Source organism: Apus apus, chromosome 2 (assembly GCF_020740795.1).
Source record: "Apus apus isolate bApuApu2 chromosome 2, bApuApu2.pri.cur, whole genome shotgun sequence".
NCBI classification, from domain to species: Eukaryota; Metazoa; Chordata; class Aves; order Apodiformes; family Apodidae; genus Apus; species Apus apus.
Window position 1 is genome coordinate 59194420 of NC_067283.1, and position 15933 is coordinate 59210352.

Consider the following 15933-nt stretch of genomic DNA (forward strand, 5'->3'; position numbering starts at 1 on the left):
TTAACTTTCAATTCAATATCTTCCTGTTCTATAAGGGCAGCTTGATGCTGTATTTTTCTACTGGGTCACAGCCAGTGATGTCCTTTTTTTTCCAGCACAGCAGCTACTGCATGCGGCACATGCACAGATACATGTTGGCCCAAAGTTAGTTTTCTTGCTGCTTGTATTAGCAGCACTGTTGCTGCCACTACTGGCAAGCAAGCAGGCCATCCCTTACTCCATCTTTTTGCTCACTTCCTAATCTTCTTTCTCCCTTTGTACTTTCAAACCTGGTTGCACAGCCTTTGCTCTCTCTGGTATAACAGTGGTTCATAAACAAGGGGGTTAACATCATTAATCATATATTTCGGGATAGGTTTCTGGTTCTCCTTTTGTTCCTGATTTAGTAAAATACTTGCGCCTCCAAGGCTTTTTCTTTAGGAATGCAAACACATATCTTTCCTTTATGGAAGGTCATCTGAGCCCTTAATTTCGTCACTAGGTTCCTCCCTAAAGGAGGCAATGGCAGCCAGCTATGTATAAAAAGTCATGAATCAAGGTCCTTTTTCAGTTTTTGCACTTTGAACTTATTAGTTTCCCAGAATACATCCTAATGGTGAACATTCAGTAATGCCATCTCCTGAGGACAGATTACTCACTTTCGTAATGATACATCACAGGATATTCATTAGTAAATTCAATAGAAATATAGCCTAATAAAAGTTTACTAAAATAATGAATTTGCTATACTAAGAGGGTTGCTTTTAAAACATGGTGCTTTGTGAAACTATCAGTCAGCTCTGTCAAGCATCCTGTAGGTTGTGATAACATCAAGTCTTCTAAGACCCTGTGACGCCTACAGACAACACTCATGTTGATTCTGACCCACCCGGGCAACCTACCAGCGGGAGACTGGAGACAGGACCAGGACTGGAGACAGGACCAGGACGAGAGACCAGGACAAAGATGACAAAGGACTAGAATCAACAAAGACACCCACAAGAGACCTTTGAGCATGCATAATTACAAAGATAGCCAATTGCAGGAAATAAAATGACTATGTAAAAGAATTCTGGGGACTCATTGCCATGGAACTGAATATGCATGGTTTTGGTGTGTATTAGTCAGGGTGTTTCACTGACTTGTCAGAGCACTCATGGTGGAGATATCCCCAGTGCTGCCCAGTGCTGCAATAAAGAATGCCTGCTCAATAACAGCTTCTTTGTTGTTATTGGGTCTTGATCTCGGAATCCTTACCCAGCCGCACCTAGCCTCCCACTTCTGTGAGGAGTGTTAGAAAGCAAGGGGCTTTGGAAGCTCTGAAATTTTTGTTTCAGTAACACAAATGAACAAGTGAAACAAAACCAGACACAAATTAAACAAGGAGACTTTACTTTTAACAGTAACAGGCACAAGTAAAACAGTGAGACTTTTGTAACCATTCCTAAATTACCAAAGCTACTAAGAGAAGTGCTCTCAACCAGACTCCCCTTACTGCAGTCGACACTGTGCTAGTGTATGAGACTTCCAAAATCCCTCCTACATGTACCAAAGAACAATTATTATTTACTAAGGGGAAACAAGCCAAACTAACCAAATTAACTGATCACGGTGTCTTTGAGGGTCTTGGTCCACTACTTGCCCCCCGGTGGGGAGATCACAGAAGGAGTCCCTGGAAAAATCCTGTGGCACATGCTGCAGTACAGGCAGTGAGCGCTCCCTGCTCGGTGGTCGGTCCCAATCAGGGGTCCCATCTGGGTTGCCAGCAAACTGTTACCGTTTCATGACAGCTCCCGAAATGCAGACAAGAAGGCCACGTTTAGGAAGGAGACGTTGTTTACTGCAGGTTTGGGCAAAACGGGATGCTTGGAGGATTCCCACAAACCAAGCTCACCCTTCTCGTAATACAGGGTTTCTTTTATACATCAAAAAATGCAAATTAATCTTATCCCTCAAGTCACATATATTATCTCAACATACTTGTCTGGCGAGCTCTTTTGTAAGAAGGGGGTTCTTCCCCATAAGTTTGATTACTCATTGTTCTCTGCTACAGGTTATACCTATCCCCTGTGGCTACAGACATTCACACTAAGATAAACCCAGCAAGCACCCTGTTCCCTTAGTAATGCTGGGCCCTTTCTTCCACGATCAATCTGGTTGTCCAGGGACTACATGGTCAAATGGCTGTTTTTTGTAACTGAAGGAGGAAGCCAGCAGCCAGCCTAGTTTTGAAATGTAAAATTTTCTTTTTACTGCAAAGACATCGTGCCTACAGTAGCAACTTATCACATTAAGGGACACGTTTCCCTACATTTTAGTCAATAAAATGAATGCAAGCAAAGCAGGTTTTCATGTCCACCTGAAACAAATATTCAGAACTTCCAAAGCCCCTTGCTTTCTAACACTCCTCACAGAAGTAGGAGGCTAGGTGTGGCTGGGTAAAGATTCTGAGATAAAGACCCAGTATTAATAAATAAGCTGTTATTAAGCAGACATTTTTTATTGCAGTGCTGGGCAGCAATGGGGATATCTCCAACATAAGTGCGCTGACGAGTTAGCAAAACACCCCAACTTATCTCTTGGAATTGACTATCTTCTTAATTATGCATGCTCGAGGGTCTCCTCTGGGGGTCTTTTTTGATTCTAGTCTTTTGTCTTCTTTGTCCTGTCTCTTGTCCAGATCCTGTCTCCCCCACGTAGATTGCCCAGGTGGGTTAGAATCAACATGAGTGTTGTCTGTAGGCATCACAGGTCTTAGAAGACTTGATGGTATCACAACCTGCAGAATGCTTTGCTTAATTGACTGACAGTTTCACAAAGCACATTGTTTTAAAAGTAACCCATTCAGCTAACTTAATAGAGCAAATTCATTATTTTAGTAAATTTTTATTAGGCTATATTTCTATTGAATCTACTAACAAGTATCCTATGACTTATCACACCTCTTCAATGAGTCATTCACAGGTTTAACAGTTTGTTAATGAAATCCAGTGTCCTGATGGTTACATAAGACAGATAAGAATTTTTGTTCCCTTAGTATTAATTTTCTGAGACAGTTCTAATTAGATAAGTGATAAGAGTATAGTCTTTAACCTCGTTGTCAAGAAAAGCAAAGATATGCAAACAGTAACCATGGGACAAGGTTATCCTCTGTGATATCAAGCACCCTAGCAACAGGGATCTACAAACACCAGCTGCAAAACACATTTTCCTTATTATTTGACTGAATTATTGTTTTTACACTGAACCTACTGCATTCATTTCCAGGGATTTTTTTTTTTTTCTCCTTCAATCCCCCATGTAAACAAGTCTCATTACAAAGCTCAAAAGACAAATATTTCAAATACAGATGAATAATTTGGACTTGGAGAGCTGCCCTGGTAACGATTCAACAGTACACAAGGCCTTATCTCTGTTGAATAAGGAATGATGTCAACAGTAGCTATGTTAACAAAGAGGTCAATAATGACTAGTAAACATAACCCAAACAATTGAGTAAGTGAAGGGTAAACCACCAGGAGTTGGTGCATGAGAGAGGCTAACACTTTTACAAGGCCTTTAAAACAAATCTTCATTGCTTTATATTGGGAACACACAAAGAAGGATCAAACTGTTAGTGGGACTCTTCTATTTAATCATCATAGAGATATTGTAATTCTGTATATATATTCCACATAAATCCACTTCCTGGGCATGGCTAACCCAAATCACTCAGCAGAACAGATGGTCAGACATCCTGGATATAAAAACTTCCTCAGTGGTATTTTGTGAGAGACAGTATGTGTGTGCTCAAGAGAAAGTTAGTATTTCTACTGAGCCAGCAAAGAAGAGCAGCTCTGCAGAAACATGTAATGATCTTAATAGGCCACAATACAGTGCAACAGTAAATAGCTCAGTAAAAAAACCAAAAACACAACCCACAACAACAACAAAAACAAAACCACAACTTTTTCATTATTCTCTGATCTCAGACAATTCTTAACAAGCTTTGTCACCACACAAAGATGTTATGACATCCATGTGGTACATATCTTCAAACTCCCGAGCACACCTTCATTGAGCTAATCAAATTCTCCCCTAACTTCTCCAAAATCTAAATTTCGGTGCCTTCACATGTTGTTGTTTTTTTTTTTAATTCTGCTATAACCTTGTTTGCAGGCATTATTTCTGAAGGGCTTCTTTGCTTTTTACTTGGTGGAAAGTGTGTCCTATCAGCTAATAAACAGATGATTCGATGATGTATTTACTTCAGATACTGCCAGAATTCCACACCTTGTACTAACAAAACTGATTCAGGGCACACCATACTTGGAGGGGAAAAAATAATAATAAATAAAATCAAACAACAAAAGAAAATGCACCAAAAAGCCTCACCAAACAAGTTTCATCTAAATCCAACGTTGTAAAGAAAGACATTAGGAATTTCTATAAAAGTAATTAAAGGTAAACGATATTAGGAAACAAAGAAAGTTACACTGATTTGTTCTGGGGTTTGTTGTTGTTTTTATTTTGGTTTTTGTTTGTTTGGGTGTTTTTTTTTTAGAGAGGTCTTTCCAAAGTAAACTGTGTCCATCTCAGTAGATACTAAATGAAGTGCCACAGCTGCCCAATTTTCGTAGGTGTTGTAACAAATACAAATACTTACATAATTAAACGAGCATGGACAGCAGTTTTCAATTCAATGGATATTCCAGCCACTTAGACCTTGGCAGAAAGCTCTGTCAAAACAGATACAAAGAATAGTAGCTTTAGACTCTTAAGGTTATCTCATGACAAATAATTGTGTAAATATCTAAATAGACATCTAAGTATGAAGACTTTAGGTTCCCGACCCCTAGCCCATCATCAAAGCGGCTTGAACTGAGAATGCACAAAGAAGCTTTTTACTGTCTGTAACCCGATGACAAATTCTTTGCATTTCAACAGCGGACAAAATGTGCAAGGGACTCCTGCACTATTTGCTCCTCAAAATAGCATATAACTAGGGTTAGTCAGGACTTGCATCACCTTGAAGATTTTACCAGCTTTAGAAATGCAGCTGAGCATCAAGGAATGAAATGTAAAGGAAAGACCCTGCCGACTAACCTGTCACTACTTTATTGTTAATTGGGTATCTCCAGATCTTTCTCACTGAAATCATCACCTTGCTCCACCCCATTCCACTGAGCCAGCAGTTTTTGTCCAGGTCTGTGGCAAAATGTGACTGATGGCAGGTAAAGTGCTGCAGAACCCACTAAAAAGTTTAGTGTTACGAGCTCATTTCAAGCAAACAGTTGGACAGTCAAAGTGTTAAACAGGACTCAGAATGGCTGTGCTTAAGGTGATAATTGCTGGACTGATTGATTGGCCGGCCCCAGGACAGGACGCATCGTTAACCATACAGATAACAACAGGAACTGGAATGCTCCGAGTCAGATAAGCCATTGCTCGAGTAAATCTTGAAATCAAACCCCTAAGACAAAACACCCCTTGTCATGGACAATGTACGTTCATGTGTAAATATTCTCTGTGCTGTTACTATGGTGTGCTAGTTTCACGGCATTGGCTTGCTAGCATCCGATCCTGCAACAAGATTGTAACGAACTTGGTATCTCATCTCTGTGTGTGGACTGGACTTTGCACACTCGGAAAAGAATCAATTTTTGGGACGACAAACAGAAGACAGTGGTCACTAGTAACTGATGATATTTTAGGGACATTAAGACAGCAAACTCAGCTGGTCACTTGCTGACAGTGTGGCTGCAGACTGAAACAAAGAAATTGAACTCAACAGCAAACAAGTCTCCGTTAAGTAGGTATTCTTCATTGACTGCGCCAGGGCAGCACTGTGGATATCTCCACCATAAGTGCTCCAATGAGTTAGCAGAACACCCCAACTAATCTACAGCAAAAACATGCATATTCAGTTTTATGCCAGTGAGTTCCCAGAATTACTTTACATAGTCATCTTTGTAATTATGCATACTCGAGGGTCTCCTGTGGGGGTCTTTGTTGATTCTAGTCTTTTGTCTTCTTTGTCCCGTCTCCTGTCCTGGTCCTGTCTCCCCCAGGTAGATTGCCCAGGTGGGTCCAGAATCAACATGAATGTTATCGGTTGGCACCACAGGTCTTAGAAGACTTGATGTTATCAAAGCCTGCAGAATGCTTGGCATAACTGGCTGACAGTTTCACAAAGCACATTGTTTTAAAAGTAACCCATTCAGCTAACTTGGTAAAACAAAGTCATCATTTTAGCAAATTCCTACAACTATCAAGACTTTGATACTGTGGGGGACTGAGGTGCAAATCCATTCCCTCATTCCCACAGCAGTTATTTCCCAAGTTAAAGATGCTGGAATGGATCACACATAGGTCCCTGTTAAAAGCAAGCAAACAAAAAACATCAACCTCCAGTCTCACCAACTTTTCACCAGCTTGGCAAGAAGGCCTGAAAGAGACTGAAATGGCTCTTCAGGTACTTAAAGTCAAGAAATCCAGTTTGCATTCTCATTACAGAAAATGTATCTCCTTGGTTCCATCACCATACCTATGTGGAGTAGAAAAAGTAGCAGAAAAAAAGTCAGACAACTACAGGATCCTCTCAAAGGCACCTGATGTCTCTGGAAGAATTTTGTATTTGCAAGTTTTCAGTACTTGAACAAACACTTTTCTAAAGCAGTTTACACTTATTCTGATTAAACTCTTAATTTATGCTCAAGACTGTGACCAGATGATCAGCAAAATTTCTGGTTCTTGTTCGTCAGCAGAAGAAGGAAGTATCAGCCAGACTTAAGGAAGTGGACTAGTTGCTCCCTAGCCAGTTAGGCCTCCCTACTATTCAAATTGTTAATTAATGAAATGCGTTGATTTTGTTGTGTATTTGTACCTGCTCAAATCTCTTACCTATTAGGGATATTAGTGATTGAAGCTTACTTTCATCTTAGCACAGTCTAACATTCGTTTTTGGTGTGTGTGCACAAACACATACCCACTGTGTATTACAATACCCTCCAGCCAAAAATGAAGAAGGATAAGACAGTTCTTATCTTTTGCAGCAACACAAGTTGCAGAAACAAGTTTGGCCACTTCTTTTCATAGGCATCTGTAATCTGCCAGAGGATCAATGTCTGCCTCCCCACAAGCTACCTGGAATTTCCAGGTGAACAAAAAAAATGATGAACCAGAATGAAGGCTATAAAAGGAAGGTATGACTACCTTTCCTCTCAGAATTTTGTTAGCACTCCAGGAAACACCTGTGCAAACACTCACTCCATCTTCAAAGTTAAGTAATATATCTTGAATGGAAGAGCATTTACAAAATGTTACGTTTGCAGTTTCCAGAATTAATATTTTTTCCTACATCAAGATTTTAATCTGCAATCAAAGATCTGAAGATGAGTAAGTCCACCTGCTGCTTCAAAGCCATTTGTAAGAAGGACGTGCAGGATCCGTTCTAATTCCGCAGACTGGGGGAAAAAAAAAAAAAAAAAAAAAAAAAAAAGTATTTTTAAATACTAGCAAAAAACTACGGAGCTCAGCATCTGACATCTTCGTGTAGAGGGTGACAGCCCCTCCTATTCTCCCCGACCTGTTCTTCCTAAAGAGCTTTTACCCATCCATTTCCCATGCTCCAGTCATAGAGTCACCCCACCGTATCCCAGTGATGCCAGTAACATCATGCACGCGTCTGTAACTCCTCACGTTTGTTCCCCATGACGTGTGCATTTGTGTAGAGGCATTTAAGTTCAAAACAGTTAAAGCCACCTGAAAAGGAAAACACCACTTTTCATTAAATTGCCAGTCTTGGAGGGAAAAAAATAATCACAAGCTTTTTGCTTTTGTTTTGTTTTGTTGGGTTTTGTTTGGTTTGTTGGTTTTGGTTTGGTGGGGCTTTTTTGTTCGTTTGTTTTGGTTGGTTGGGGGTTTGTTGGTTGGTTGGTTTGGTTTTTAACCCTCTACCAGCGATAGTTCAAGTGAAAATCTGCTGGTAGTTGTGAAAAACAAGATTGCACATAGATTTACTTTTATTTGAAAAAGAAAAAAAATCATATCTTAAGGGCTTTAATTGCTTTTCTGAAGCAGCACAAAAGAGTAAAAGAACAAGGAAATTCTAGGTGTAACGCGGGATAGCTGGGGAAAACCATATTATAAGCTGAACAAATTTTTACGGAAATAAACATTTTCTGTTATGTTTACATCTCGTATTCCTTCTAGTTTACAAGAATTTGTGAAGGACACTGGAAATTACAGCAAGAAAATAGTAGATGATCTTCTGGACCATATCACTAGTGGAGATCATTCCAAAACTACTTATCAGCTAAAGCAGGTGTGTACTTGATGTACATAAATGTCCCAAGTTCATCAAATCAAGAATCGACCTGTTTGTTTTTCAGTGTTGGATGAGATACTTTGTTTTCCACTGTCAGTTTAGACAGTGCAGGCTTAGCATGTAACCATGCGGTGAACCAAATTAAAACCTGAATTAATCAGCGGACAAGTAATATTTTTCTTTTCTCCAGATACATCAGTTCTCCAAAGGGGTTTACTGTGTGACTGCAGAAAGGAGGAGGCAGGTGCAACATAGCAAGGGGAGGAAGGGACCAACCAACAACTGAAGGATGATTGGGCAGCCCTGTCACTCAGTGTCATGACTTATGCATCTGCTGAGTTATATTGCAGAACAGAGAGAACTGGAGAAAAGATTAATATTGCTGTACAGGTATCTATTACCCAACAGTGGTAATTTTTAAATTCACATAGTATGTCTGAAGGAAAAACTTGTAACTTCCTTCCAAAAGCAGTTTACCTAGGAAATATCGTACTAAGACTGGAGAAGATATTTTTCTCAAAAGTTTGTATAATTCTAGTGGGAATATTTGCATTCTCAAGAAAAAACATACTACCAGGAACTGCTATTTTTTTTTTTTTTTTTCATGGTATCTTCACTCTGAAAACCACTCTCAGTTTGAAATAATTGTCTGCTGTTTAAAATAGTGGCATTCTGAATGGTTCAAGAATAAAAACGGGTGGAGGGGGAAGAGGGTAGGAGAAATGAGGTTATGCTAAATCTCTGCAGACTTGTAAGTAGAATAGGATGAGTAATGTTTTGGGAAAAGGAGACAATAGAATGAAAAATACGGGGGATCCTTCAGAATTTTCTGGATACTTATTTTCCAGTCCGTACTGGAAAAAAAATAATGTATTAAAAAGGAAGAAATATAAAAGATTACTTACAAAAAATCTTGAAAGTTCAAAACCAGTATTTTGAGTATTATTCTACATCTAGAAATGTGTGTACAACACACAGAGCTTAGCTTTAAAATTAACATGTGCCTTTCCCTTTTTGCTACCTTGGACTATGAGTATTGTTCCAAATGAGAATTTTTGAATACCTTTCAAATGGTCAGTGTCTAGTTGCACCTAGAAATGCTGTGCAGTTGTTACATGTGGATATCAACAGATTTTGTGCTATAAAATGTTGTTTCATTGATGATGTGCTATGGTGTTTTCTGTATGAGTATTTTGTGCTGCTACATTTGAGTAAGAATTAATATATATGAAAGTGCAACCTTAAATTATTTGGAATCAGAAGTTACTAAAGTAATGACCAAGATGCTACGCTTGAATAGAAAGTCTGTGGACAGAAGAAATAGTTGAAGGGAACTTAAAGATGAGCTAAAATGCATAATACTAAAAAAATTCAAATCGGTAGCTGTTACATTGTAATTTCATTTACAGGTACATGAAAAAGCTGTCTCTAGCTTCATTTTGTGTGCAAAATTCAAGTCTACTTGAAATTGTACAAGAGAGAGGTCTTTCTCTTATGTCGAATAAAAGTAATTGTTAGTATTCTTTCTTTCCAGAGGCGAAACATCCCAGTAAAAATGCTGGATGAAGTTAAAGTAAGTTATGCTCGTACTCAGCCTGTTGTTTGTTTTTTTACTGGAAAAAGTGTTTTGGCATTTAAAGTAGAGAAAGCTCTATTCTCTGGGCTTCCAATTTCCTGATTTTAGGTTGTCCTGGTTAGTTCTATGTTATTTTCGTGAATGGTCACCCATTAGAGAAGAGCTAGTCTTAATTTTTTATGAAGGATCTATGCAAACATCATGAAACGTAATAGCATTCTGTGGTGGCCTAAGATCTAGTCACGGTAACCCAGTAAAATACACAAACTGAGATTATTATTATCGTCGCAGATGATACTAAGTGGGGCAGGAGTGTTGATCTGCTTGAGGGAAGGAAGGCTAAGCAGCAGGATCTGAACAGGCTGGACTAAGGGGCCAAGGCCAGTTGTATGCCAGGTTTTGCACTTCGGTCACGACAACCACATGCAGTGCTACAGGCTTGGGGGAGAATTGCTGGAAAGCTGCCTGGTAGAACAAGACTTGGAGGTGCTGGCTGACAGCCAGCTTAACGTGAGCCAGCAGCATGTCCAGGTGGCCAAAAAGGCCAACAGCATCCTGGCTTGTATCAGAAATAGTGTGGGCAGCAAAGTGATTGTCCCCCTCTACTCAGCACTAGTGAGGCTGCAGCTTGAGTACTGTGTTCAGTTTTGGGTCTCTCGCTACAAGAAGGAATTTGAGGTGCTGGAGCATGTCCAAAGGACAACAAATCTGGTGAAGGGTTTAGAACACAAGTCTTACAAGGAACAGCTGAGGGAGCTGGGGTTGTTCAGTCTGAAGAAAAGGAGGCTGAGGGGAGACTTTATCGCTCTCTATAACTACCTGAAAGGAGGTTGTGGTGAGGCCGGTTGGTCTCTCAAGTAATCTGCAATCGGACAAGAGGATATGGCCTCAGGTTGCGCCAGGGGAGGTTTAGATTGGGTACTAGGAAAAACGTCTTTACTGAGAGAGTGGTCAAGCACTGGAACACGCTGCCCAGGGAAGTGGTGGAGTCACCTTCCCTGGAGGTGATCAAGATATGGGTAGATGTGTCGCTTCAGGACATGGTTTAGTTTGCGTGGTGGTGTTGGGTTGATGGTTGGACTCAATGATCTTAGAGGTCTTTTCCAACCTTTACGATTCTGTGATTCTATGATTATTCTTAGGGAACATAAGCTGCAAAATGCTAAAATCTAAAATATGGTTTGGTTCTTTAGGTTGTGCCAGTTGTCATAAAAGAAGAACACAAGTTGCATAATACCTGTCTGGATTCTTCCAAACAGACTATGGTAAAAAGATTTGTTTGTAAGAAAAAAAAAAAAAAAGACTGTTGAGACATTCATTTTGTTTCAGTAGATGGATATGCATGCTCTGAGGCAGATGGTTAAAATTACAGCATCTAGAATAAGCTTTCAGTACTTAAAATGGCATCTCTGTCACAGTCTGTTTTGGTTAGTGACTGTTTGTCCTGTTGTTCTGTATTCTATAGTTTAAGTCAGCGTGCTTAACTAAATCTCAGAGGCAGAAAGACCACTGTCTTTCTGATGATGTCTGTTAGAAAGTAGGGGTAAATAATGCATATCTTTTGCTTTCACAGCTGCTAATCAAATCTTTAGGTGGTACAGGTTTTATCTTGCAAAGTATTTGTGACAACAGAAGATAATGCACTGTATTCCATTGCATTTTATGTAAAAATTGTATTAATTACATTATAGCAACTAATAAGGGATATTTAGAAAAGCATACGTTTTATGTTTTGTGGAAAGGTTTGTATTTCTCTAGAAGGTGACTGGTTAATGCGTGATAGTGATACGTTTCATTTTCATATTTCTGGAAGATAATATCTGCTTGCTTATTTATCTGCATGTCTTACTCTTGCTGAAATAGGCAACAAAAGAGAACTCTGATAGAATGTTTTTTGAAGGTAAATGAGTTTTACTTTGATCTCTTACTTTTTGCCATTACATAGCAGTATTGCAAGAGGTATGAAAACAATGAAATTGTTGTAGTGCAGGCTGTATTTCATTATCTATACGTATAGAAAAATACTTGAGAGACCAGCTCCATCTGATACTGTATATGGGGAGGCCCACCCTACTGGTTTTATTAGTCACATACTAAAAATTTTAATAAATCCAGTGTTGCATTGAGGAGGTGAGGGAAAAGGTGATCTGGGAGTGCTTTGTTATGGAGGATACTGATGATGCTTCGCCATCTGCCACAGTTCTGCCATGGGGCAGGGATGGGTTGAGCATGTAATTGAGTTGCAGAGGGTTTGGTAATGTTGGTTTCAACAGTCTGGGATGATGAGAAGCAAGATACTTAGACTACCCTGCAAATCCCTTGCCATTCATATGACTGGACTGTCCTGGAACCGTGTTTGAGCTACGTGTGAGTTGCGCGTTAGCCAAGATAGTTATGGATGCTCCAGTCTTAAGTGCTGTGGTGCGCACTTTCAAGAGTATGGATTCATGCATTTACCTTAAACATTAAAAAGTTCCTATGACAAGCTTGTCACTATTGCTAGTCTTTGTTTCTTGTGTTTTAATAGGTTGGAGAATCTGCTGGAGACAGTAGCACTTCTGATTTGGACTTTCTCTCTATGAAACCATATTCAGATGTATCTCTTGATATTTCTATGTTAACTTCGCTAGGTGAGTAATTAAATATACAAGCCATCAATTACTGTTTATTTGTACCATTTAGGCAAATAAAAGCTGGATTTGCTAAGAATAAAAAAGTTTTCAAAAAGTAGTAATAAATCTAGATTTGATGTAGGTAAAAGTCTAGGGCTGGTAGAAGATAAATGAAACATTGCTCTGTTTTTCCTTTGAGACATCCATGTGCTAGCCAAGCTAACTTTTCTTGTACCACTGAAGAAACTAAAGTATTTGTACCTCACAATTTTGATAGCCTTCCTTTTTTTTCATGTGGTCACAGTAACACAGGTTTTAAGAATCAGCATGGAGCTTTGGCTCAGAAATATTATTGCTTCATATGTTGTCTTTTGAAATAACTTGGGAGGTAGGTAAGTATGTGAAGCTAAATCATTTTGGGACCGCTTGGCTTGTCCCAAAAAAATCAGAAGAAACTTCAGGTGTTGCAAAGAATTTTTAGAGTCAAATAAGGCAATTCTATAAAGGTATCAGGGTGTTGTTTCAAGTACACATCTTTGATAAGTATCCTTCTTTATATACTACAAGAAGTAACGTTCCCATTTCTGCAGGCTGCTCAAATGTCAAATGTATCAAAAATATCATCACCAAAAAAACCACAAAATACTGCTTTGTGATTTAATTCAGAATGTGAAAGGTGCCAAACAATCTGTTATAAAACATAACCTAGGTAAATGAAAGCTTAAAGAAAAAAAAAATTTCTACAGATTTGTCCTACAGATGTACTATTCTTTGAAAGCCTTCAGAGGAAAGAACAGCGAATGTTGGCACATACTTCCTGTTCTTTCCAGTTTTGCAGTTTTATGTGGCTTACTATAAAATCAGTGTAGCTGGAGAAGATAACTGTTAGGGATTTCTTCACCTCCGTAAATTACATATTCTGTTTGAACTGTGTTTTAAGTTAGATATTTAAGTAATCCTTCTACTGGATTCCTCTCCTTTTGCTGCAAAATAAATGCATTATTTCATGTCTGAAGTTTAACAGATGAGGAAGACAATTTAAGTTCAGATCTGCAGCTATTGCCTTTCAGAAGTGCAAAGGAAAATGCAAGGTTGAGGTCTTTTGTGTAGTAGACAGCACGTGTGTGAATTTATTTTAGAATTTTTTTATAGTGGCTTGATAATTCATTAATCAATCTGCTAATTGCTAAGTATGGGGTTTGGTTGCTAACTGGTGGCCCTTAGGGAAAGTGAAGAAGGAGCTTGATCATGATGATAACGATTTACATCTGGATGAAACAACTAAGCTGCTGCAGGACCTTCATGAAGCTCAGGCTGACAGAGTGGGATCCCGGCCATCATCCAATCTGAGTTCCCTCTCCAATACCTCTGAAAGAGACCAACATCATCTTGGTAAAGTTACCTGTGTCGCTGAAGTTGCAGTACGGCTGCTCTAATTGAAAATAGTTAAAACTTAGTTTTTAATTTACATAAATCTTTGTGTGAAACTGCTCTTATAAAACAGTGTACTGACTACAGGATCATGATTTAATTTTCAAACATGCATAGGAAAGGTAACTAAGATGATACACTTTTGGCCTGTGGGATTATGGACACTAATTGTAGATACTTTTTTATTAGACGTAATTGTGAAGTAAATCGACACTGACTGGCACTGACTATATGCACTCACATTTTATGCCCTTAGAAATACTAGGGAGCACACAATGTTTATTTTACTTTGCCATAGTTGTATGCAGCAAGTAGCAGGTGGGATTCTACAACAGCCTTCCATTGTCAACTGTGAAATTCAGTGATAAGACAGGATGATAGGTTACCATAACACTTAGCAGTTTGGTGCCATGTCTGAGAAGGTAGGAGATGCTGGTTGGGTGATACTCAATTACAGTTTATACAACTTTTCAACTCAGAGTAACAGAATAATGAGTTGCTTTTTCAAAAAGGATCTAAATTAGTGAAGAATCTTGTAATTTCTTTTTTTACATATCCTGGTTAAATAGCTTGTAAATGTCTGTATTGCTTTAAAAGTCTGATACATAGGTATCTCTCTATTATTTTGCTATGCTTTTAAAGGCTTTGATTTTTATTTTTTTTTTCTATATTCTACAGGAAGCCCTTCTCATCTAAGTGTTGGAGAACAACAAGACATGGCTCACGATCCCTATGAATTTCTTCAGTCTCCAGAAACCTCAAATGCCACTACTAACTAATCTGTATATATTTTGTATTTAAATTGTAATATGTTTTTCTAAAGTTTTTGTCCATGGCAGAAACCTAAGTTTTTCCCCCTTTTCTGTGAGGTTGCCTATCTATTATTATCATATATGCTGGATTAAACAAAAGAAAAATACCTAGTTAGTACATCATTTTGTTAGCCATGTACCAAAACCTGCTCCTGATTTGTTTATTGAAGGAGGTTGCTGTATACTCGTCTGTAAATCTTGAGTGAAAAGCAACAAATTATGTGTTAAAAACCCCTGTTATTTTATAGAAACTAAACCTGATAATTTTCCCGGTGTCATGGCAGCAGTCATGAAATGTTTCTAGTAAAATTATCTACCAAACATCTTCATGGAGGAATATTTCATTTCAGCACTGACAGAATTGCATGAATTGTCATCATTATTATGTTTCTCATCTCCTAACCCTAATTATCTGTAGGAGTTCAGTCCTAAATCCATATTGTTAAATCTTTTTTTTAATCACTCTAGAGAATACTTACTTTGAGAGTAACGGTATTCTGTACTTGCATTGAAGTGCTCATTGCAAGAATTCTACCCTGGATCTAAAAAAGATTAATGTTTTTGTGATCCCTTGTGTCATGAAACACGAACAAAATACGATTCTTAATATTTTAAATTTGGCATATATATTTACTTGGGTGGGAAAAATACTGGATAAGGTGTGCTTTTCAGTAATTTTATAGTAAAACTTCTATAATTTAGTACTGATGTAACGGAGGGGTTTTATACCATTGGTATGTGCAAGCTGGACAAATGTCATGAATTTACAGTATTTTGTAAATACTAATAAAAATACAAAAGCACTTTTGATGTTTGCAAATGTCTTGTTCTTGCTTCCTCATGGACACTCATTTCAGACACAAAGTCTGAAATACTAGATTTTTTTTGTCTGAATTTTTGTGTTGCTTCAAAAGATAAACTTCATCATGCCATATGTAGCTGTAAACAAATTTCTAGGAAGCGACACAGAAGTCTGTCAGATAACTGCTATCAGAGTCTTAATAAAATCTAAATAGAGTGATCTGTTTGCACAAACTAGGTATTTGTGGTCTGGGCTGTTTCCTCTGCCTTCCCCCTCTGAGATGCCTGTTCCTGGCCCCTCTGATGTATCACAGAATGGTAGAGGTTGGAAGGGACCTCTGGAGATGATCTAGTCCAAGCCAGTCCCCGCTAAAGCAGGTTCACTTAGAGCAGGTAGCACTTAGAGCAGGATCG

The 15933-nt window shown here is 38.5% G+C and overlaps 1 protein-coding gene across 3 annotated transcripts; it reads left to right on the forward strand.

The window, feature by feature from the left end:
• Positions 1 to 7507: 7507 nt before the first annotated feature.
• Positions 7508 to 15521, forward strand: LOC127381522 (bromodomain-containing protein 9-like). Of its 3 annotated transcripts, XM_051611946.1 has the most exons (6): positions 7508 to 8284; positions 9822 to 9860; positions 11057 to 11128; positions 12391 to 12493; positions 13700 to 13867; positions 14585 to 15521. In XM_051611946.1, exons 1-6 carry the CDS (start codon positions 8147 to 8149, stop codon positions 14683 to 14685), a joined length of 621 nt encoding a protein of 206 aa, XP_051467906.1. In that variant the 5' UTR covers positions 7508 to 8146; the 3' UTR covers positions 14686 to 15521. The 3 variants fall into 3 exon arrangements, with proteins under 3 accessions (XP_051467906.1, XP_051467907.1, XP_051467908.1); XM_051611947.1 differs by lacking the exon at positions 11057 to 11128 and having other exon boundaries at positions 7509 to 8284; XM_051611948.1 differs by lacking the exons at positions 9822 to 9860; positions 11057 to 11128 and having other exon boundaries at positions 7509 to 8284.
• The last annotated feature ends 412 nt before the right edge of the window (positions 15522 to 15933 follow it).

Bases quoted from the DNA above. Each gene is read 5' to 3' on its own strand.
- LOC127381522 (XM_051611946.1), top strand. From the start codon at position 8,147: ATGTTTACATCTCGTATTCCTTCTAGTTTACAAGAATTTGTGAAGGAC. The intron at 9,861-11,056 runs GTAAGTTATGCT...TTGGTTCTTTAG, and splicing joins AAATGCTGGATGAAGTTAAA to GTTGTGCCAGTTGTCATAAA. The intron at 12,494-13,699 runs GTGAGTAATTAA...GGTGGCCCTTAG, and splicing joins TTCTATGTTAACTTCGCTAG to GGAAAGTGAAGAAGGAGCTT.